The sequence below is a fragment of the Numida meleagris genome, chromosome 5 (genome assembly GCF_002078875.1).
Source record: "Numida meleagris isolate 19003 breed g44 Domestic line chromosome 5, NumMel1.0, whole genome shotgun sequence".
In the NCBI taxonomy this organism is placed as follows: Eukaryota; Metazoa; Chordata; class Aves; order Galliformes; family Numididae; genus Numida; species Numida meleagris.
This window is the reverse complement of record NC_034413.1, coordinates 11,658,826-11,683,768: the sequence shown is the minus strand read 5'-3', so window position 1 is coordinate 11,683,768 and position 24,943 is coordinate 11,658,826. Positions and strand designations below refer to the sequence as shown.

Below are 24,943 nucleotides of genomic sequence, written 5' to 3'. Positions count from 1 at the left end.
ACAGCAGCCATAACGTACAATTTGGGGACCACGTTATGCACAATGGGGCTTTTGGCAAACAGATGCTGCTGTGACACATGAGCTGTAGCAGGGCTCTGAGCCTCCCTGCAAGTGGCACAGCCTGATCTGAAGACAGGTCTCAGTGGATTTGAGGCAGTAGCTTAACTCCCAGAACACAGAGATGGCATTAAGCATCACTGATAGAGCTCACCAGCGGCAGAGTCTAATTTTGATTAAAGGAGCAAAAAATTTTAGCTCCCCTGAGCAGCCTCAGCTTCTACTGAATTTTTCTTTTGATCCATCTCTCCTCTCAACCAGAATTTTAAGCAGCTATGGTGTTTTCTTCTCCCCTGCCTTACATCTCTCAGCCCACGGGGCTTGGCAGGGCTAGTCTGGAGCACATCACACAATGTCACGCCACACACAATCCAACACACGTCCGCAGAAGTTGATGGAGTTATAGCATGCATTTGCACAAAAACAGAAAGCAACTTTAGGGAAGAAAACACAAGGGGAACTTTTTCAGGAACAAACTAACAACCTGACAGAAACTGCATACACAATAGTTTCTCTGCTACCTCCAGCTACAGAACTGTCTGATGGAGAAACTAAAAAAAAAAAAAAAGTAGCGTTAACGGGGTAATTTTGACCTTTCCCCTTACCTGAAACTTCAGTTGCTTTCAGCAGGGAGAGCAAAGTCTGACCATGGGATATGAAAGTATACTACAACCAGGAGATTCTGTCTAACCCCAGCACATACTTTATATCTAATAAATCCCAACATGACTCCACAAACACAGCATCACCGCTGCCACATGCCTACTCAGATGGGTAGGGATGCAGTCTGCAAGTACCATCCCTTGTGACCACACACGTCCATCGTACAATCTATGAAGGTACCTTGTATTTGCTTAGCTGAAAGCATAAGGCAAGAAATGGAAGAGCTCAAAAAAAAAAAATCCCCACAAAACTGAGGAAAGGAAGCAGAGACAAGGAAAAGGCAGCTTGCTTCATGCCAATAAACAGTGGCTATTAGGACCTTCATGAAGGTAATTTTGCAACACTGATGAAAAGAAATAAGGAAACAGAGAAAAAGAAACAGATACAGAGCATAAGCAATTTGCCAACAGTCACATGGCAGGTGGTAAAGATGAGAACAGAAGCCATGTTTTCTGATACTCATGGCGCTTTGTGAAATGGTTCACTGTAGCATTTTGCCCTCAAACTGCTCTCATGGAAGCCACAGTTCAAATATTCCTTTACTTTAAGGGGCTGAGGCTTCAAAGGAGATGGGCGTTTCCATATAATTCATCCTCGGGCACCAGAAAAGGACAAGCCATTGGGTTTTGGGTAGCCTGTCCAGCTGCAGGCTTTGAGCACAGAACTTCTGCAGACCACCTTTCAGATCCCAGAGAAAGGAAAGCCATAACACTCAAGTAACACCTGTCATACCTTGTCTCCTGGACCACAGCTCTTGAGCGCACAGCAGGAGTAACACAGAAGATGCCAATTTACAAAGAGCAGCTCCTAAGCAGACAACTTTGCACTGCGCACTACCCCAGAGAACTCCAGAGTTTGACTGCTTTCACCTCCTGATGAGGGTGTCTGTGAGGATGCTTGCACAATACGCGCAACCAGATTTAAAGCACTAGGGAAACCTTCCCTCAGGCCATCCTATGTGACAAACTTGGGCACACGCTTTGGCCAGGTCAGACAGAGTGAGGACACCTACCAACACGTCAACTCTTCCCACCCAAAATGGGAGAAAACAGCGCTGATCCTTCCCAGTGTTCTGAGGACTAATGAGCCATGTTATGGCACGGTGCTCACGTTGGCTGCTGCCTCTTGCTAAGTCTTATTATGACTGTAAAATTAAACAGCTCATTTTAAAAGCGTTAAAATGACTCCTACTTCAGAACACAGCTCTCAGGGGAAAGAAGAAAGTTTGCAATTTCAGCAGGCAAATGCATGAGATTGTCTCTTAATTACCAAAGGAAAGGCAGCTGGTTCAGTTCATGCTATCTTAACAATTTCCCTCTCTTTGATGTCTTGATCCCATCTTTTGAACAACACGCTTCATGCTTAACACTGTGAGAACACTTATTTTCATAATGAAAGGGAAATATTTTGCTCCATGCATAATATTTAGTTATCCTGATAGGCTGCACTGACAGGGCTTTAAATATTGTGTTTTCCAGCGAAGGTTGACTTTAAAAGAGGCCTGCAGGGGAGCGCAAGACTTGTATCTAAATGACAAAAATGTAATGAGTGTACATGTCTAGCATCCTTTAAAGCAATATCAAATGCTGTCTAATTGGAAAAACACAAGCACCCCAAACTTTTCTGTCCTAGAGGCATAAAAAGGAAGATGAATCGTTTTCCATTTTAGCTTTAAAACCTAAAATTTCTAGGCCATATGAAAATGATGTTACACATTTGCATAGCATGACAGCATATCTAATGTTGTACAACAGAAAAATCAAAAATTCTGCTTTCCACTGATACCAGAAACAGTCAAAAATCTGGAGAAATTGCACGGCTTTGAACGCTGCTGATAACAGGATGGTATATAACGGGATGGTGCTTCATGAGAGTTGTGGTGATTCGCAGAAATTATATTTGCATTTATATATACATGCTGCTTTGCACTGGTCTACAGTACCAGAAAAAGCAGGATGGCCCAGCTACGTGTACGTGGCACCAAAGTCCTCGAGAGGCAGCTAACCATCCATTGAGAGGCCAGCTCCATACTGCTGTCTGCAGTTGGGAGCTATTTTCTTGATAAACAGAGGCCCCATTCAAGGCGGGCCACAACTGGATTTATCCTAAATGTAAATTATTGCACAGCCTAAGCTGCAGTCAATCAGGGCATCCCTATTGGGCTGCACAACAGAAAAAAAGAGGTAGTAAATTTTGGAGAACTCATTCAGAAGCAGGAAAAACATCTCCAAAATGCTTTTGACCAGGGCCATTGCAGACACTGAACCTTTATTCTAATTCTCTGCTACAAGTTGAGTCCTGATCTAATAGGTTACGTTCCATTAATCTACGCAAAACCTGGCTGTGGAGGAGCGACTTCAGGATGCAGACCTCATTCTAACCATAACACCCATTTCCTCACTATTTTCGCTTTAAACCAGATGTTATTATCTTGGTGTGCGTGACATTTACACTTAACAATGCAGAGGCTGGTTGGATTTGCTGAAACAGGGAACAAAACCACGGTTAAACTACTTCCTATATGCAAAGGCACTTTGAACATCGTGTGTGTCATGGAGGCTGGCAAACCAGAGGCACAGCCACGCCTGGCTGAGGTCAGATGTGCTCCGGGCTGCAGCTGGGCAGATGTAGAGGCAGCTGGTCACAGTGACACTGCCCCTTCCCTCCAGCACTTGATGTCACATCTGCCAGAAGGACCAGGTGTGCTGTCCCTTGAAGATACAGTTGAGATAAATTCTACTAGGAAATGGGCTGCAGTTAATCCCCACTGGTCTGGGAGAAGGGAGGATTGGGGCTGCGGGAGGATGTGACCTCTGGCCAGGAGTAGCTGGAAGTGATGACATTTTACTCCAGACACAGGATAGCATCCCTGACCACAGCCGCAGGCTTCCAGCAACTGACAGAAAAGCTTTTCTTCCAACAAAGGAAGTAATTTGGGACTTTTTTGCTCTCTGAATTGGCTAACCACAGACTCAGAGAGGTGCCAAGACAAAGTGAATGCAGGGAAGAGGACCAGGGCGGTTTTTAGTAGCAGCTGCTCCTGATCTGGCTCTGTTACAGCACTGCACACCGGGAGCCTGACTGCCTACAGGTGCCAGCCCCCAGCGCCTACACACAGCAAAGCAGGCCCTCCACAGCATTTGCTTCGGTGCTGCAATGTGAGGATCCTCTCTGGGTGTGTTACTGTCATACAGGGAAGCAAGGCAGATATGGTTTCATGGTTCAGACCAACATCTTTTCTCCTGCACTCTGTTCAAGAGCTCACCTGAGCTCTGCCAGCCACCAGTGAGCTCTAGACAAGCCTAGAAATGCCTATGATTGCAACTCTACTAGCACAATTTGGGAACCACTTCTTTTCACATTCATGTGATATCTTCTTCTTTGTCCCACTATTTGCCTCACTGTTGAGCAGTTTCCAAAGCTTTCTCACTTCCAGAAAATTTGCCATCCCACTGAGGATGCAGACCTAGCCCAGGTTCATCCCCTGGTGGCACCAGTATCCTGTACCATATTCATCCCTCCACTAATGAGCTCCAAAGACCAGAGGAGGCTGGGACCAGCACTAATGCAGCCTGGGTGTGAGCAGGGGAAGGCACTGACTGGCTGTGAGCAGCGCTCATCCTGCCCTTGGAAGAAGAGTAGGAAGGAAAAGTCACTACCATCCATAGTCATCCTCAAAGGGAGCTGGATGCACACACGCACATCCCGGGGTACAGTTTCTTCCCCTAATTTAGCACCACATGGAGCAAAGCTCTACCCAGCCAAACTCTAAAAATAAACTAAATTTTGTTGCTGAGACAGGCAGGCTTAGCTCCTCTGCCCCCGGCACACCGAGCCAGCAAGGGGCTTTGCTCTGCCCCACTGCCACTCCCGGCAGCAGAAGGGCACAATGTGCCCCAGGAGCTGACACAGCTGCAGGACCAGCTGAGAGCCAGGAGAAACCAAGCCACAGGTTCTACAAGTTTGGTGCGACAGTTGCTCCAGAGACTTGAGTTTCTTATCCCCTAATCAGAGACACCTCTTCCTCAATGCCAGGAACACTTGCCAGGAGAGAACGTGTCGTTTTTATCAGCAGTCTGTGCTACCTGCAGAATGCTAAACATGCAGCTGAACTCTGTTTAAAAGAAATAATTATATTTATCAGAAAATTCGTAGTAAGAAGCTAACAGGCTATTTCACTAGAGGAGTTCCACCTTCTTCCCGCACGAAGGAAAGCTCTCACAGTCTAAGAGGGCAGCAACAAACACAGGATAATAAAACCATAGACTGCTGAAATATAAACGTATTATATCACATTAGGAATTGTAATTTAAGAGAGGGAGGCATCCCAAGTTCTGATAACACACTCTTCTGCTGGCAGATTCATAGCACTATGAGAGAACCGTTATCAGCATGTTTCTTTATGAAGACCAGTTAAAACAGCAGAAATTAAAAGACCTTCTTGAGGAAACCCAGTGAAGCAGAGGGAATTGCAAAAGAGACCTTTGATTCACCCTCAGTTCACCAGGTGAATCACTTCATGTTGAGCAAACACTGAACCCCACTGAAGAGATCCAACCAAAAGCTGCCATTTCCTGAAGTCACTTCAGACTGCTCACTAAAGCATGCAATGGATTGATCACATGCATTATCAAAGAGCTGTCTGTGATTAACTTTATTACAGGTGTTAGTTAATTCATGGTAATTGCATCGATCTTGACTTGCATTGCAGGACAATTTGGGTCAGTTCATCTGCAAAGAACATTTGTGCTACAACAGACTTGAACACAGTGAGCTTGTAAGCTTGTTCACGCCACTACCCATGCATTGTTACTTACTAAGTCGCAGTAAACTACCCATGCGATTTAGCCTGAGATCAAAGGGAGACTAATCCCACTCCTGTAATTTGGGCAACAGCAACTCTTTGCAAGATCACTGCTGAGTGTCTGGAGTCAGACTCACCTCTACAGCTCTCTGCTCAAGCATGAAGAACCTTGGTTCCTCTGCCCAGCAACCCCCCATGGCCACAGGCAGGAATCCAGATGCAGCAAAGTTAATTGGCAAGAGTCAATTGCTTTTTCCCTCAGCTGCATGCTCCCAGTGCAAGAGAGTGAACCAATTACTGAAAAACCACCTGGAAGAAAAGACCGCAGAGGGAACAGTTTCGCAGCAAATGTTCTTAATTTTGACCTCCTTTGAATAATCTTTTTTAAGTATTACAGTAACAAGCCTACAAAGTATTTTATAGCCAGAGTCACAGTGCTGAATGTTAGCCTCTCTTTTTCCAAAGTAAGTGACAGCTGCTGGCAATCTCCCCAGCTCCTCCTGCTAATTCCCAACTGCCAACGAGGTAACATGGCCTCAGGACACGGCTGGGTATCTCCAGCATGTTATCACTAATGCTGCCCTACCCTACAGCCTTCTGCTTTGTTTCCATGCCTTCATAGGCACAACAACTCAGGGGGCTGCAGAGCGAGCCGGGTGTCAGCTGTGGGACCTGCGTGCTTGTAACCGCCATCTGATAGCACATGGCTCATTTTACACTGATTGGTCCTAGCCGTGGGGCTCCCAGAAGATGGCTTTTTTCATTCCCTGCCTGCTCAGTTGGTAGAACTGGCTCCAGTCCCTCAGGCTGGCAGCTTAAATGACTTGCTCCTTGCGTGCTCAGTGACCAGTTAAGAAAGCACTCAGTGATAACCTTGTCTTCACCCCAGAATATATTCCAGCAGTTAGAGCACGTGACTCTGGTTGTCCATCCCCAGATCCTGGCCAAAATTAGCAAAAGGGATTTGGGAATGGGCAGCTCAAGATCTCCCAAGAGCAATCCAACTTCCAACACAAAGGCAAAGACCATCAGACAGGCCTCCCAAAACCCCACACAGACCCCAAAGCCAATCTCCTGGGGTCACTGTTCCCTAACATCAACACCAATACACTCAGTGATGAGAGGCAAGTTGTGCCACATCTCCCATCTCACAGACAAAAACCTCTTAAAAATAGATATATATATCTGCAGCACCTTCCTTGCAGGGCTGAGATTTAACCAGCTGTGTATGAAGCTTTCACAGTCCTAGAGAAGCAGTCTGCAGCATCACTGTGTTCTTGCTAGCAGCCAGCCCTGGGTCCCCACCACACATTTTTAGCCTCTCTACACGGGTGTCCTTTACGAAGAAGCTTTACAAAGGAGCTGCCACTGAGCAGCTGTGACTGTCCCAACACAAACATCTCCCTCCAGCCATAAGGATGGTTTGCTACCTTCTGTTTTAACCTTAGCAAATTACATTAGACTTTGAAGGTTTTCTGTCATAATCCCACATACTGCTACCTGTTGCTGACACAGTAAACACATGCTCCAAGGTGCTTGCATAGTTTCAGTGATGCTTGTGAAGATACCAAATATAACATTAACAAATGGTCTCCGCTCATTTTTGATCGAAGGAACAGTGAATTACTTAAGCGTAAGAAAGGCAAAACTACCACCAGCTGTTACTTCTGCTGCTACTTCTGAAACAGGCTACAATTTCAATGTAAGAACTATTGCCTTGAAACATAGGACACAGTGTTCCCACTTTGGGTCTACCAAAGAAATGAGTCAAACACCTGAAGCGTACATGGGCCTCTCAGGATGCTTTGATGAAAGCGTGCTGCAGCCATCACAAAAGTGTTCTTAGCTCAACTGATAAGAAATTAGACCAACAAGATGTGTAAAACTGGCACCGATTGTAACAGTGAAAACATTTTCCAGAGCTCATGTCAGGTCCTGGGGAATGTCTCCCAGCAAAAGAGGATGGAGAAACACCAGGCAGGAGGATGACTAGCCAGGGCCACGATAGCTCTGCGAGAAGAGCGCGATCCAATTTTTTCTGGAACAAAATCAGCACCCAGCTTTGTATAAGGGGACAACTTCAAGTGAAGCCCATTTCAATGACAACAGATCTGTAACTACAAAATGGGGACTCATGGGGACAAATCCCAGGGGTTGCTATGGCCTCTCCTTCACCCAAAGGCAAATGCCAAAAAATATTTAAAAAAAAGAGCAGATACGGAAGCTAAAAAGAAAATGTTCTTCTGAAACATCTCAGCACCAGTTTCGGATCATCAGCATCGCAAACCAACCTCCAGAGCAGCTTGCTGATAATCTCTCTGGTTATCTCTGCCAACACACGTGTGATGCGGCACGTCATCTCCATGCCTGCCAACACTACGAGCTCTGAACATGACCCTGGCTCCCTTCGCCAAGCACTGAGAAACTCAATAATTGTTTTGTTTGGCTCCCCACTTGTCCTCCCTTCACAAAATCAGCACGCTGCCACAATGTTGATCTGGAATTATTTACTGTTGTTGAAGCTCAGACAGAAACCACAGGCCACCTTGGCTCATCCCAAGCGGCACGGGCTCGCTGTGTGTTCCCCCAGGACAGAGGATGCCCGGGCAGAAGGACTCACTAGGAGCTCGGGAACTCTGCCAAACACTGAAAACTACTTTATCCATGTTTTTTGAACATTCAATAGACACCATCTGCTTAAGATTACCCTCATTAAAGCTAACGTGGGAACATAATCAGCCGTGGCTTCTCTTCTCTGCTTTTGCAAGGCAGTGTCACTTGCAAGACTTTGCGACTATTTTCTTTGAGACTGCCTGAAGACAAGAAAATGAAGCCATGACAGAACTGCAATGTACTTCCCAGCAGGTGTTCTCCTTCATGCCAACACAATGCTCAGCTCAGAGATTGGGCAGTCCTAAGAGCCCGTGTCCCCCAGATCACACCTGCCTACATCTGGCAAACCACTCCACCGAGGCCAACCTGTTCCCAAGCAGCAGCATCTGGTTCCCAACACAAGGCTGCACACATCATTGTACATGTGCCCACCGCATGCCTGAAGTTGCCCACACTGAGCCACTACCTGTGCCTGAGCTGAACAGCTCACTTGTACTCAGCCAGCTGTGCCTGAGATGTGTGGGGCTGGGACACCTGTCTGCTGCACACCTTTGAAAGTAGCCTCTTCTACATGAAGGTGTCAGAGCAGCTCAGTGGAATGAGACCAAGGAAGGGACACTGTCAGTCACTACAAAGTAGAAAAGTAGGACAGTAGTTCAAACCAAAGTAAGAGGAAAGAGACTTGTTTATGCAGAAAGACAATACTAGAATCAAGATAGCTGTGAACAAAAAAATGTCTACACTGCTATTGAGGCTTCCAATGAAGCCAACCCAATCACCCTGAAGGCTCGTATGCAGGAACATAACATGCTCATACACCATTAATGACCTAGGTCTGCTATAGGTTTACATTCTACAGTCCCAGAACCCACTCACAGCACTTTCAGCCATGAAGGAAAACTTCTTCCATCAGCCCAAATTATCTTGGCCTCTGAAAAGGCACTTCTGCCAGGAGCTATATTACTGTGCACACACGACTCTCCCTGTCTAATCTGCCTACCTTGCAAAGAGGTGCCAATACACGAGTGTTTGGGGATCTTTTGATGAAAGGCATTAGATAAGTTCAAAGCCTAAGTATATATTAATAGCAATACCAGATATGATACCTCCACAAAAATAAATTGCCACTTGACCCAGGGCTGGGAAGCAGAAACCAATCTGCCAAGACCCAGATGCGTGACACCAGCCCATAAAAGCACAACAGCCCCACAGAGGAGTGTACGGAGCACAGGGGGGAGCTGATGGCGATGATGGGAGGCTCACTTCTTTAATCTGTGCACTGCTCTTCCTAACTTCAGCTGGCCGAGACTCAACTGCTCTCACTAGTATTAGCAATGTGCAGTGAGCCTCAGAAGCCTGAGCTGGCGCCACACAATTAAGGGGCCTAGAAAAGCATCAGAAAGATGCCTTTATCAAAAAGAAAGAGTCTGTGGAAAGCATCAGAAGACCCAGGCTGGGCCAGCATGAAGCTGAATCTAAGCTCAGCACTCTGTTTTCAATGAAGCTGAAAGGTAAATGCTTAAGAGTAAAAGAGAGCACCGCGTGCTCACAGCCTTTAGCAATCAGTAGATTGCTGACTTTCTCACTCAGCTACATATCTCAACATATCTTGTGCTTAATAGTCGTCAGCTCTGACCCCAGGAATTTGTTGATTCTTTTTAGAACCATATATACTTTCAGTCTTCATATCAATTTCAGCAAGGTGTTCCACAGTTTAATTTTCTTTTTACATGCTATGCAATACCCAAGAATGCAACAATTCTCAATCCATTGCCAAGAAGCTGAACCTGTACCTCTCCACCTGTACCAGAAGAACTCAGGATCTGCATTCAAACAAGCATCTCTCACTTCTCATTCCTATGCTTCTAGAGTACTTCAGCTGGGACGTAGTTTCAGACAGGTCTCCGTATGAGAAGGGTTGGACCATAGCCAGCCCCAGAAAGACAAACTAGAGCTAGAGATGGAAGGCTTGTTTGTTTTAAGCAGATTAGCTTCCAGCCACTGAAGGTAACTTTATAAATTTTTTAATTTCATATCCTCTGCAGAGACAGCTGGAAATAAATCTAGAAGCAAAACAAGGAACTATAGTTACAAGAATGGTACAAATGGCTTTATTTCATCTGTGGTGAGTGCTGTTTCTGAAAACTAAAGGAGTTAATTTCTAATGTTAGCCATTTGACAACCAGCCTTTTTAATAGGAACTCAGCTATTGTGTTTGGAAACAAGAGGGAGCACTCATGAGCAGGAGCATAGCCCCTGGCTATGGCTTGGCTATTATCACTTTGGAGAAAGATTGGGCTTAGGAGGAAAGTCGCAAATCCCTTCACCTTATCTTGCATGAAGAAACTGGTGAACCCAAGAGATTGCTTTGGCTACCATCACTGGAAAATGAAGCTTTACAAACAGGCATCTTTGCTAAATAGATACAGAAGTCCCATCACACTAATGGTTCCAGAAACAGTTCTGGAAGCATTAGCCACAGCTTCTAGAACCAACACATTTCCCATAAAACTTCTGTAGGCTTTGGATGGACACAGAGACCAGAACACAGGGAACAGTGGACAGAAAGAGCCTGGGAACTCAGATAAAGATCCAAAGTGAGTGGTCATTCACTGACAACAGCGCTGTGAAGTTGGCTTTGGTGCTCGGCTTCTGGTAAAACAATGACACAACACTGTGTTTACTAGCAGGGAAATCTGAGGGTTGGAAATGGGTCTGTGAAAAAAACCACTAACATGGTTTTCTGACAAGCCAACAGATTAACATCTATTGTCACTGGGGCAAGGCCAAATTTGGCTGGAAAAAGGCCAGAAGTTTGATGTCACTGAGAGGCCCTCAAGGACATCAGCTGAGGACTGTTCCCATGTCAACTCAGCATTCACTGCTGCTGTACTTTCTAAAGCAAGCTATTAGCCACCACCACCTTTGTTTTAACCACTTCTATCACAACATATGGTAAAAATGTGTCAGCCTTTCAGCAATAGGGAGTTGATTCAAATATGCTACAGCTCACGTTAACCAGATGCAAAAGACTGATAATGAACCAGGCAGAAGAGTGTGCTGGCAGATAAAATACATGTTCAACAAGGTTTGGACCGTAAGTCCTGTGTTAGTACTAACAAGAGCCTCTGTCCTTATATGAATGCAAACAGCAGGCATCATTTCTTCATTTGACTACTTAGGATGTATTCAAGTTCCCTGAGATTCAAATCATGGCCATTTGCATACTTGACTTCATCTGAGTCAAGGTCTTCAACAGAACCCAGTCTATACCTCTTACACACGTAGCGAGACAACATCGAAGAATTCTCAGCTCTCCACCATTAAGATCCAACTCAAGCCCAAGGTCATCCAGACTCCTACAAATACCAGTTCCTGGGGGCAAATGATCCCTCTGATCACCAGATGAGTTGGACCCCTGATAGCTTAGCATTGCCATGTGAGAACATGGTGGGCAGGGCCCCAGAAAGACCTCAGCACACAGGGAAAGATTTGTGTCACCTCTCCTCAGGTGCAAAGGCTGCTGGAAGCACATGAGCGCTATATCTGTTCTTCTACAGACCTTCAAATACAGTAGAAGTCCTTGGTGTTTGCTCACGAGGTGCTCTTCAGTCCAGCCCTATCACATTTTAGAAGGTCACCTAGAATTGCTGAATTAAGATAGCAGGAAATAACATCACGGAGAGGCTGAACCTTCTTAGATGAAAGAGTTAGAAAATGAGAGAAAAGAGCATAGGGAGAATGGAAAGACCCTAAGAAGGGTCTGACCAGGACTGTGGCATCAGCTCCAACAAGACCTGAAGATTCATTACAAATGTCTGCTTTCTGTCCCATTTCTTTGGCCAGGCCCTCTTCTAGCACAAACACAGAGCAACACAGATGTTAAAACACAAGCAAAGCACACACACTGCCTCACAACAAAACTCCAGCTCCTAACAAACAACTGCACACTCCCCCAGCACAAGGTGACTAGAATTATGTAAAACAGTAATCCCAGTGCTTATCCTGAACAACACCAGGGCACACAGATACAGTGTTACCCACACCTGAGCAGACCAGTAGAAAATTCAAGATAAGGCCAAGGGCCTGAACACCAATGCCTTGCTCCCATCTCCACGCTGCACATCCTTCAATCCTGTTCACTTGGACCAGAGCCTCATTTCTTTCCAAAAAAGGGAGGCTTGCAGTGAGACTTGCACACCAGTGCATAGTATCACCCTCCAGCGCCACCTCCAAATTGCCACCACTGGTCCTTATGCCAAGACAACAGAGAGAAGATGAAAGACAAAACAGTAGACTCTTCTCCCCTGGTCACAATTACGGCAGTCTTCAAGGGTTGTCACTCAGGACAAATTCACCTTAAAATATTTTTTAGTTAAAAACAACCTATTTATAGTTACCTTTACAAATCAGGGATACCTGCATTAAAGTATGAAATGCAAGCTACTTGCCCAGTGCAGAAGCAGGTGGAAAGCTGCTTCCCTAAAACTGTCCAGAGTCAGGACACAGACTGCTACAGTCTCAAAGGCAGCAGCAAAATATTAAGCAGAAAATTTCTTCTTGAGCAGTTACAGCAGAATACTCATCCATATGCCTCAAGGGAGAGTATTTTATATGCTGGCTACTGTTCCAGATTCCCCTAAAGTAAAACACTGTGCTGTCTTTATAAAACACCTTCTGCCGAAATGGTAGAGGAAAAAGTAACAGGATCTGGGGGAAACAAAGAACTTTTAAAGGTAGTTCCAGGCTAGTACAAAGCAAAAGATAAAGGATTGCTAACTTTCAGTACGTGGAAAACAAGCATGGATGTTCCTCTGGTACTTAGTCACTTTTTATTCTTCTCTACTTCAGCCAACAGCTCTAATCTCCCATTACTAACAGAAAACAAGTAGTCCATTCATTAAAAGAAAGAGGTGTTAGTAACAAGGTTGGTTCAGGAATTCTGACAGTTTCACCTGAGAGACAGATATATATATATCTATATACACATATATATAATATTTTAATAAATATAAAATCCACATACATGCACAGAGCTACCCTCCTGCTTCTGGCTGTTCTCCTTGTCCCACACACAAGTCCCAGAGCTTGTTTTAATCCCATTTAGGAAAACACTGAACTCCAGTCTCCCTTCCTGTGACACTCTCTAGAGATGGGAGGAGGGAGATGCACTTAATCGGCTCTCCATGGCCTTCTTCCAGGAAAATACTTCACATATCCTTGTTTGTTTGCTTTCAGATCCTAAGTGATTTTAATGCCGGTGAAAGTTGCTGGAGTGACAGCCCTGGGAAACTGCAGGCCTCCAGCTTACGCATGAGCAGGGGCTGTGCCATCTGCCTGGCTTCTACTGAGGACCGGGAGCCCAGCTGCCTCCTACAGCACCTATCCCATGAGCAAATCTCCCCTCAAGAGGAAGCAGGTGTCAGTGCCAGCCCCCAGGCAGAGGAAATGCTCTGAGCCCGCTGACTGTGTCGCAAAGTACTCGCAGACAGGGGAACATTGATTTTTGGAGTGTTTTGCTTGAGGTGACAGGGCGTGCACAGAGGAACAACACGCCAAAAATACATGCCTAGGTTAAGTTATAAACAATCATAGTAGAGCCTGGGCCAAGGATTAGGAAAATCTCCTTGTGCTGAAGAAGCAATTAAAAACTCTCATCTTCACAGAATAAGGAACATGGAAATTCAGACGCTTCCTGCTGCACCAAGGGTACAAAGGATGACTGGAATAAAGTTTCACCTCTGCTGTTGAGCTTTCCTGACAGGAAACACAGGCGCTGGTGCAGATCAGGGCCTGCTCCCAGAGTTTAGCCTCACACTCCCCACTTGTCACTTCGGGGCTCCAAGAGGAGAAGGAATGTCCCAGAGGAACAGGCCCAGAGCCAACAAGCCTGCCCAGCACCCTGTATGTGCATTTCCTCACGGGTGAGCATGACTTTTAGGTCAGCCCATTCATCATGGTATCTGCTGAGCACTATTTCCAGCTCAGAGCATGACCCCACTGCTCTGTGACTGTAATGTCCTGGGTGGGGTTGCTAGCACAGTAAGAGGACTGTTGATGATTTAGGAACTTTATACATCAAAATTTGCACTTATAGGCAGGTTCTAGACAGTAGAGAACCATGTTGCCAGCATTTCAGGGGCAGCTGTGAAGAACTTCTGTAAAGGAGATGGAACGGGAACATGGGGCTTCTGGTTAAATCCAGCTATGGTAACAGTAGATTTTGCATCTTTCTCCTAATGAATGTAGATGGGGATGTTTCTTCACACAGAAGTTTGCATCAAGCCTCCTGGAGCACCTCTCCTATGGAGACAGCAGAGGGAGTTGGGCTTGTTCAGCATGGAGAAGAGAAGGCTCTGGGGAAACCTCACTGCGGCCTTCCAGTACTTGAGGGGATCAACTTTTTACACAGTCTGATAGTGGTAAGACAAGGGGGAATGGCCTAAAACTAGAAGAGGGGGTTAGATGTTAGAAAAAAATTCTTTACACCTTTTACCTTTACAGATGGAAGTAAAGCTCTGGCACAGGCTGCCCAGAGAAGCTGGAGATGCCACATCCCTGGAGGTGTTCAAGGACAGGTTGGATGGGGTCCTGATGTATTTGTTGGCAACCAGCCCACCACAATGATCTTTGAAGTCCCTTCCAACCTAACCCATTGTGTGAATCTATAAAAACATTATACCAAGCGCTGAGAACCTAGAAGCCTAGCACATCACTGTATTTAGTTAGTATGCTTTATAGGAAAAAAAGAAAACCACACCCCATTGGTCAGGGAAAAAATGATAGCAACATGCCAAAACGTAATTACTGCTAGTTAGATTTCAAATACAGTATGTTCAGGACAATATACATATTCATGGACACTTAAAAATCTATCAACTCAATCCAACAAGTCAATCATCACGAAATAAAGATGACACATTATAATAGTGAACACAACTACAGAATTACAGCCTTATTGTGGAACGTGGCACAGACTGACCCTGTGCTAGAGCTGTCAGTGACTACTAAGCCCATTTAAGAACATACCCCAGCTTTCCTAGAGCAGCATGTAAAATTGTGAAGACGACACAGATTTGGGGATGTATACCCTGCTCACAGAAGTAGAATGCTCCCAGTCTAGAGCACTGACCTTCTCTTCCAAAAAACTGGAATGTGGAGTAGCTTTGCAAAAAATCAATAGCTCAATAAAATCAAGAGGAGAATCTTTACAATTGTCATGAAGATCATCCTCAGCACCACCACATTCAAGCACAAACAGGTACTACAATGAATAGAATATCCTGCTGCTCTGCCTTCACCCTGGAGCAGTTTAAGGTGTTGTTACATTACCCTTCTTCCTATCTATCCTAAGCCCACCCTTTGCAATGATGTCTAATGACAACTTGAGTCGCTGTTGTGCTGAAGACATCCCCTGCTCAGCCAGTTGATATTGCCTCACTGTCCCCATCTGCCTGCACCTGTGTGTCAGCACTTGTCTTCCCTGCCCAGTGCAGAGTCCATCTTTCAAGTCTGTCCACATCCTTTTTAGTGTGAAGCCATCCTTACATTGCAACAAAGGCTCTTACAAATTAAAAAAAGAATTATATGTTATACATGCAATAAGCATGCTGTATTAGTGACATTTAGTGAATGTGACTTGGAAAGACTGGCTTGATTATCTGTATTCAGGTAGAAAGCAGTGCAAAGAGACAGTGAGCACGCTGAAGTCAGTAGATTCTAATTAGGTTGTGAGATTTTCCACTTCAAAACCTACCTGGTTTCCTTTCACACTCCTCCCCATCCCTCCAAAACATGGCAACGAGGTCTCTGCCTAGAAGATTAACAGAGAGATTCTGCAGAGTGTGGCCTAGCTTTTACAGTAAAGAGGAGATGTGCTATGTAAAAATAAGTAAATAAAATAGAATTTACCAACTTCTCAGTAAAACTTTCAGTAGAGCCTCTCTCTGAAGGCATGAGCCAAGGCCCAGGGAAGTCACTGGGAGTTTTTCCGTTGACATGACTATATTTTGGTCTTGAGCGTACCTGATTAAGCAGCAGACACCTCCAATTTCAAACAGTATGCTACTGTGCAGCTGCCTGCCTTTTTCATGCAATATTTACACAGCACGCTCCAGGCAAGAAGGTGTCACTTCTAGCTACAAGAAAGCATTCAGCTGCACAATGCCAAACAGCATAGCTGCTGTCAGCCTCCTCTAATCATTGTGCACTTCTCCGTGGCTACCAGGAACCAAGTCCCTTTGTGTGATCAAGAGCTCATTAAGAGGACACAGCATGAAAAAGGAAAATAAAAAAAATAATAAATCTCACATTTGAAGGTCCAGCTGTTTCCTCCCAGTTGACTAAATTAGAGAGCTTGTACGTCACCTCCTGTCTCAGGTAGGGTCACATTGAATCCCTCTTCCTGTTTAATCCATGTTAAATGGGAAATGTTTTTTTTGAGGAAGACAATGGCAGAATGAGGGCAGTATTTTTTCTGGCTCTGTACTTTTATCAGATAAATCGCAAGATTGCTTCAACAGCCAAGGAGAAAACAAGAAAATGCTGCAATACACTTCACGGGTGGCTGTGGTGCAGTCACTCAACCTTTCTTTTCCCCATCTTCCTAAGGAGGCTACTAGCATGTACTGATCTTGCAGGGACAGGGGGAAGGCAGTTTAGGAGAGATGCCTGTGGACAGGGCTGGGCAGTGCAAGGGATCAGCCAACAGGCTGCTCTGGGAAGCAGGAAGTCTGGGCTCTGTTTCCTATTTCATCATTTGCTTTCTTCAGATGTCTGCTCATCTCGCTCCTCAGACCGACCCTCTGGACAAAAGGTGTGATCTGGTCCTTCATCCCCTCTCCCTTTTAGCACAAAGCAGTCAGATGGGGTAATTCTGACTACACAAGTGGACCCCAGCACCCATCCACCCAGGGCTCTCAAGAAGGCTCTCAGTCCACCTTGCAGCTTACAGCAGCTGAGAGCATTTCTGCTGTCTCTTATGTCAAAACTTAACTGGAACTTGGTTACCAGGGAAAATCAGTAGGGGCATCTTAATCACTTTTAAAATGGAACTTGAAGGCTTTGGGAGTTTCTACCCCCAGCTCACTGGCTTGCTAAAAGCTTTTCCCTGACTTTCCTTTTGGCTGCCCTCCCAGCACACTGCAGGCTCAGCCACAAGAGAGCCAATACAGACACTTGCTAGGACTTCAAGCCTCCTGTGTTATTTCATCCTACCCTAAGCACAACAAACCAGGACAGCCACCTTGCATATCCACTGGTTTTTAATCCACTTCTAAGGCTGGGGGCAGCCATTTACTTTGCAAACCACTGAATTTAGGCATTACTGCCTCTCAGCTAAATGCTACCCACCTCCAGTGCTGCTGGAAGAGAGGACTGTGAATGCTCCTTAACCTGTTGGGCTACCTTGCTGTCCTCTAAAGGAGCCTTGAGTTATAGAGGTAATTGCCAGGCAGTGTATGATGAAAAACAGGTAGATGCCTGAAGTATCCTCTCAGCTACTTTGCAAACATGCCTTGAACAGCTCAAAGGACTGTGCATCTCTTGAATGCTCCCTAAGGTAAGGGAGCAAGAAAAAGACCTTTAAGGGGCAGAATCACAGACATGACACTGGGAGACTAAGAAATGCTGGGAGCAGGCAGAAAGTCAATGTTTCAAGACAGCGAATAGGAAAAAAATTGGATGTTACGGTGGCTGAAAAACAATGGTGCCTGAAAAATGAAAAACCCAACAGGACACAATCTCTAATATCAGAGAAAGTTCTGCTTTCACAAGCAACACTTCCACTAACAAGTAGTTGCAGTGATAATTAAGAGATACATCCTCTGGGCGCTACTGGGTGCAGGCAGCTTTGGACTGGTGAGGTGTGATCTCTCCTTCCTGCTACCTCTGCTCACTAGGAGAACTACAAATCCACATCATCTAGATGTTTTTAGAAATGACTTATCTTCTCAGTATGTCTTATCAGATCCTAAAAGCAAAGACAATTGTGTAGCCTGCAAGGTCATAAGATTTGCATCTAAAACATGCGGAGCAGTAGAAATCATCCCTGAAAACATAAATCTACCCCCAAGCAGGGTGGTGGCCTAGGGTGAGGGAATGTTTGACCCTGACTGGCTTTTTCTCCCAAGCTCTCCTAGGCTCTACACACAGGAGATCACAGACATTTTTGACATAACCCTTGCTAGTGCACAGAAGTCCCATTCTGAGGAATGAAGAAGTCACAAAGGAGACTAGCAATCTTCTGGCTTCCTCCCAGCACCCCAAGTAAAAATACTAGAAATGGTAATAATTCACACCAGTGAGTCAAGCTGGATCATGGGCTCTTGGCAGAAAACCACACAGAGTTTCCTGCTTGGGGGGAAGGGAAGGGCAGAGAAATGGGTCGCAAGTCCTCAGTAGGTACTCCATCTGCTCATGGAATACTGCCTTCTGCTTCACATCAGGTCCCTCAAAACACTGCACCTGTAGGCCACCAGCCACGTGAGCTCCAGGCAAGCCACATCCTCTTTGCTCTGGAAGAGATCTCGCTCACACTAACTCAAATCCAGCTCCTTCTCCCATGGTGCCATGAAGGGTTAATACTAGATCAAAGATCCTAGTGGTCCATGACATATCTGGATCTTCCTCATCAGTGCTGTTTGTCACATAACCAGTGGCCTGCAATGAAGAGAAATGAAGCCAAGAAAAGCCTGAGCCACTCCTGAGCCTAAGCAGTCAGCAGGAGCAGACAAGATAAAGGGAAGAGTCAGACCCTAACAGTGCATGTTTTTTCTTCAAACTTCACTGACATTTTACAACAGACCACCTGTGACAAGTACACACACATTCTCCTGGGAGCAGCACTGAAACACGTTGCAGCAGAATTCAACCCTTCACAGCTCAGCAGTGCCCAAGGAGTTTAGCATCTACATCCGTATAGCAGAACTCCTACCTGAGCCCATCATGAACCATTCAGAAGTGGCATTAGTAAATAATTACACTGCTGAGAATTGGGACCGCATGCAGACAATGCAGATGACTAAAATCAGCAAAACACCACACTGGAAAGAGACGGCAAGGCCACCTCTAAAGAGAGAGAGTTTGTTTTTTTTTTTTTAAGCCTTCCCTCTATGCTTTACAAGCCTGAAAAACACACAAAGCCCAACTGCAACAGGAGTAGAGCAGTGCTGGAAGAGGAAATCCATGCTGATGAAGATATCCCTGCCCTCAGAATAACACAGGCACACTTAGAGACCTCAGAAATGACCCCAGGCAAATAAATGTCTAGTGAGACACACACAGCAGTAACTACTCGGTCCTTAAGGGAAGAGCAAATGGTTGGGAAGGGGAGGGGTGAATTCTGTTCGTTTGGCTGCTAATGAACATTACCATTACCCAGATGCTTCGAAATTGTGAACAGGTGAAGGTGTTAAGCTGTTCTCACTTTGCTGAGTGCAGGATCAAGCACATCTGTTAAGCAGAGGCTCCCTGCAGGGCTCCCTAAGGAGGCAGACAGTTGGGTAACTGGTAAGCTAGCAGTCTGGAGATAACCTGGAAGCAAAGAGGGGAGCACATCTTCTTTAAGCTTTTATATGAATGGTTAAAGGAGGAAATAATCAACAATGGATCTTTTTAGAGAAACTATTGCTGTTTTAGGATTATTTCATGTTAAATTCAGATTATCACAATTTCAGCTTAAAAACTAGTGAAGCTACCCCTTGAACAGACTAAACTTCTGAAACTGAGAGAAGAGACTTTGGGATCGCTTACAATGTAGCAAGGGACAGGAAAGGGATTTGGATTTTGTTACCAGCTTTTTTGCTTCAGAATGGCTGACACCATCAGCCATTCACAAATGTCCTAATTCACCCAGCTTCACCTCAGCATAGCTCAACCAATGGATGACTCCTGTAGCACCAAGGGTCTTTCCAACAAACCCAGACTTGACCTTCCTGACATTGTTCTTGTAAAAGGAAAAGGGGAAAGCAAGGAGATTTAGCATTTTTACAGTATGCTCATCAAATGCAAATTAATTCTTAAAACACCATTGGTATGGAGGAAGAATAGGAAATGAATTCAGAAAACCAAAAGTACTAAGAGCAGCAGTAGCTTATATTGGGATACACCATTCAAGAGGCACGCTATTACTCATCCAGCCCTCTCTTTATCCTTCCACACGCTGCCATCCAGGGCCCCTTGCTAAGAGGGTATCCTTGTGCTCCCCCACTGCCAACAAGAATGCAGAGAAAGGCATGGCAGACTTCTTCCCCAGCAGTGATTTCCTGTGGCGTGAGTGGCTGGGTTCGTATCAAATAGCAGTGGATCTAAGATTTTAATCTCTTCCCATGCACAGGGCCCTACAAATCTTCCAGCGAGGTATTAATCTCTTCAGAAGTTTCACACGGAGGGATCACAGCAAAGGATATACAAAGCTGCCTTCTTATTTTAAATTCTTGAGTCAAGGCCACAAAAGCTGTGCTATCGTGAAAGACACCTGCTTCAGGGGATGATTCCTTCTAGGCCAAGCATGCAGGGGCTTATGTGTTATTCACATTTAGCCCTCTCCACGTGCCCTCAATACCTAAAAACCTGCCTTCACCTCTCCAGGCTCCACCACAGCCCTGAGATCACAATTAAAAGGAAAGGAGTTCAAGCTAAAATGCCTGAAGTACCAGCATCACCATCCACCAGAGAAATGCATCATTCATCTGATGCCAAATGCATCACGTGGCCTTAAGACACGGCATGAAAGTGCTTAGGGATGTTGGAGGCAGAAGGGCTTTCTGATATTACAGAGCCAAAATACAGCAAAGAGCACCAAGCTCTGCACTGTCCAAAGTATACACAGGCTATGGACAGAATCCCAAGCCACGTTTATGTTCATTTTGGAAGAAAATAGTTGTTTCATGCTGAAAGAGCACAGAACCAAACCGGTAGTGACCAGTGGATCAGATCCAGGGAGTTAAATTCTTTGACAGTGCAAGTTCACCCTGAGTGAATTACTCCCGCCAAAGCCAGACGAAGGGCTGCACATTCATCGGCAGCAAACTGTAATCTAGGAAACAAAGCAGCAGCCAAGACTTTTGGACCTATGGGTTAATTCACTCATCTCAAGTGAAGAGATTCACGAGGACATGGATCATTTTTAATTGAATTATTCCAGAGCTTGTTTGTGAAACAAGATTCATTGTGCTGAATGCTGTTCAGCCAGAGACTAAGGGTCACTTGGATGAAAGGCAGATGCTACACTATTTACACAACAAACCATTTAATTTGGTTTTTTTGGCCAAGAACTGGACAGATAAGGACATGGAACTGTAGTCAAAAGACAATATTAGAAACAGCGTACAGAGAGTGAGGTGAAGAGGAAGAAATAGATTCCCTACTAGAAGCACTGTGTGGAGCTGTCTGTAAGAGTTCAGGTTGCTGTTAAAATGCAGTGACGACAATCATCAAGGAAACACAGAAACATTTCTGCAAGGAAGCAAGGGAAATATTTTCTCCCATGCTGATAAATATAAGATATAAATCTTTTTCTCTAGTTATTTTCCAACAAAGAAGAAATTAAATTTCAATTCTCATAGTGCTTGGGAAGGTATTGTTCCCAGTCCTTTTGTATAACTTGCTGCTTGGCAATCATACATCTCTATAGAGGCTTCACAGCCTCTGATGCCAAAGCGCAGCCACGTTTCAGGTGAGATAACAGACTGCAGTGGCATCAACCACAGCTCAGTGACAATTTGCAAGAGCAGCCTTTCCTGCCTGGAAAGCAGTGAATGAGCAATAGGCTGAAGACACCAGTCCAGCTGGCACACTGGGAGCAGGAGACCTGGAGCTTCCACTCTTATGAATGGGGCACAAGATGTTTAACTGTAAAGCTGAAGCTCTTATGTGCTGTGCATTTGCAGATCAGCATCTCTCAGCAACATAGTGCCCTCTAGCCTTAACCTGGGTTGCAGTTTAAGCCTCAGAGGAAAACGGTTGGTGATGGGAAATACTAATACAAAGCTTTACATCCAATCTTCGGCGTTACCTTTCGGGCAACCCATACAAATGCCCACCAGTTCCAAAGAAATCTGGCAGACACGCAGTGCCAGGGCTCAGAGTGATTTCACACCAGACGCAGAACTCCTTGGGCTTTTCCTTACCAATGCGGGACAATTTACCTTCTGTATACAGAAAAGCCAACCTTCTGTGTATTTAAACACAGGTTGTATTTTGAAAAGAAACTTAAAGGATGGCATGCAACTAAAACCCAGAAGAACTAGAGCCAGGGAATGAAGAAAAGATGCATTTTTTAACTACGTATATGGGCAAAATCTACTCTACTGTTTGCTGTGAACTCCCAAAGGCAAAGCCATCTCCACATGACACCCCGCAGCCCGGGAAGGTTGTCAGAAATCCATCTGCTGCTGCTCTGTTAGCAGCAAGGTGTGAAAAGAGGAAGGCAACAAAGATGAAAGAGAACCCGAACGGTGAGTCTGCCTAGAGAACCATGCAAACCTCCTCTGTCCCTCGGAAAAAGTCTGCGTGCAACTCCATGGGAGAAAGCGAGCAAAGCCCACTCAGCATCGGCTGCCTGACCCCGCAGCCGCAGGGCTCACAGGGCTGCCCACTGCCGCGCTGGGACGGAGACGAGCCGGGGAGCTGAGAAACCCGTCCCATTCCGTAGCGAGCAGAAGGGCCAAGTCCTGCTGTTCACCTTCCGAAGGGAAGAGAACTTCCGAAGGGTAACGGCCCCAAGGCACCGCGCAGCTCCGCTCCCGCCGCACACGTGCATCGCCCGCCCGCGGGGAGCGCCGGGCCCCGGCGCCACTCACGTAGTGCTTCGAGGGGTTCCTTCTCTTCTCCACGTCCACCACGTTGGCGTCCAGCACGCTGTAAGACAGCATCTTCGCGCACCCCGCGGCTCCCTCCCGGCGCTGGTAGCACCCTCCGCCGCGCTGCCCGCCGCGGCGATGCCGGCCGGCGCGGCGGGCGGGAGGACGCCCCGCTGCCGGCCCCGCCCCGTGCCGCGGCGGCGGCTCTCCCCCCTCCCGTAGGCGGCCCGGCCCCGCGTCCGCGCCCTGCCCGCAGTCTCCGGCTCGGCGGCGGCGGGAGGGCTCGGCCCGACCCCGCCTCAGGGCGGCACCGGGGCGAGGGGCGCGAGGGGAGCGGGAGCAGCCGCCCCCGTGTGGCGGGGGGCACGGCCTGCCCTGAGATGGCGGCCCCTCACACCCTGCTGGCGGCCGAGGGGCCTCGCGCTGTCCCGGAGCCGTCCCCAAACCGCTGCCTGGGGCTGAGGCAGAGCGGCGTGCCCGGGGCCCCTCGTCACTGCAGCAAGTGGCCGAAATTCGGCCGGCCGAGATCACGGCAGCAAGCCACAAGCCGAGCCCTCAGCGCAACGGGGCCGGTGCTGCTCCGGGAGGGTGGCCGTGCCCTGAAGTCGACCCCCCGCCGGGCTGCAAAGGGATCAGAGTTGGAGGAACGCTGCGCACACTACCTGACAGGCTGGCTTCTAGTGATAAACCTACTTCATCTCTCCCTATACACGTAGGGAAATGAGCCTCATCTTCCCCTGGTCACACCTCAAGAAGAGCTAGCGCCAGAAATTTTGTGTTCTTCCACAGTCATCATTACTTTGTATATAATTATTCTGGAGGCAGTTACCTCACCTCAGAAAAGGGATCTTGGGTGTGATCTCCCAGCCAGCAGCTCACTTTATGAAGCATTATTAGCTATTCATCAAATTAACTGAAGTCACTAAAATCTGCTTCCTCCAAACGAAACCTCCTCAACAGCAGCACAAACAGATTTCTCAGTAAGCTCCCGTAGTACTGCTGACAGCTGCAACCTGCAAGCCTAGCAGCGTAGCTAGAAAGGTCCCAGCTCTTGGCAAAAGGATGTTCCGTATTTACAGCAAAAGAATGGCCAATCTCAATGGAGTTTCATCACACGCACTATAAGCATATTTTCTGAATCACAACTTCTGTGCTGCTGTAACACAATGGAAAGCACAATAGCATAGTAGCAAGGTCTTCAGCCACAGCAAATACAGATTTGCTCAAATGCAACAGCTGTGGACACAAAAAGAAAAGAATCCACTTACCTTTAGAATACCTCAGGTACACAGAAATCCCCAACAAGATACCCCTGCCTCCCCTTAAATGAGGTCTGGAAGGGGTGGATCCTGGCCCCACTCCTTCCGGTCACTCAGTTGCATTGCTTGCACCTGAGCTCCCCTGGGTTGGCCCTGCCTTCCCACCAGGTGCTCAATCACTGCTTCAGGCGTGACTCAGCATTTCTGCTACAGCTGTGTTATTAGCACTCTGGCAACCATTGCAAAGCACATGCTGAAATCACAAAGCCACCGATAGCTGGGCTTGAAGGCTGGTGTCTGAAAGTGAGAAGCTAGTAGCTGGTTGCCACTAGCAGCTTAAAAAGTTGAAAAGAGGAAAAGCGGGAGCAAGGCCATAGCATAACTACCTGCTGCATAACACTGTCCTTCCAGCACACAGTGGGAGATGCTCTGACCCTGCCTTCTCCTCTCTCCTCACACACCACACACAGTTCACCAGAACTGGGGAGCTGACAGAAAATGCTTACATCCTGGCACCTCACGCTGAGATGCGTTCTAATGCTAGATCACCTTCTGGTAAGAGGGTGGCTGGTAGAGGGGAGATGTGCTCGCCTCTGCCATCGCTTTCTTCCTTCAGTGCACAACCTTTCCCTGCTCTTCTTCGAAGGGCATCCCACTTCTAATCTGCTTGCATGACACAAGGCAGTAGAGCAATTATTTATATTAGAAACCTTTACTGTTTAGACTGGCCAAGAAGTCCCTGGTGT

At 46.4% G+C, this 24,943-nt stretch overlaps 1 protein-coding gene across 3 annotated transcripts in view; it reads right to left on the bottom strand.

Moving 5' to 3' along the window:
- The window catches only part of SH3PXD2A (SH3 and PX domains 2A), a 232,194-nt gene extending 209,169 nt beyond the window's left edge, over nt 1-23,025 (bottom strand). For 2 of the 3 annotated variants that reach the window (XM_021399629.1, XM_021399631.1), the window contains exon 1: nt 22,939-23,010. In XM_021399629.1, the coding sequence (XP_021255304.1) occupies nt 22,939-23,010 (72 nt within the window). Of the gene's footprint in view, nt 1-22,938 lie in introns of all 3 variants that reach the window. The other variant, XM_021399630.1, reaches the window with a different exon arrangement.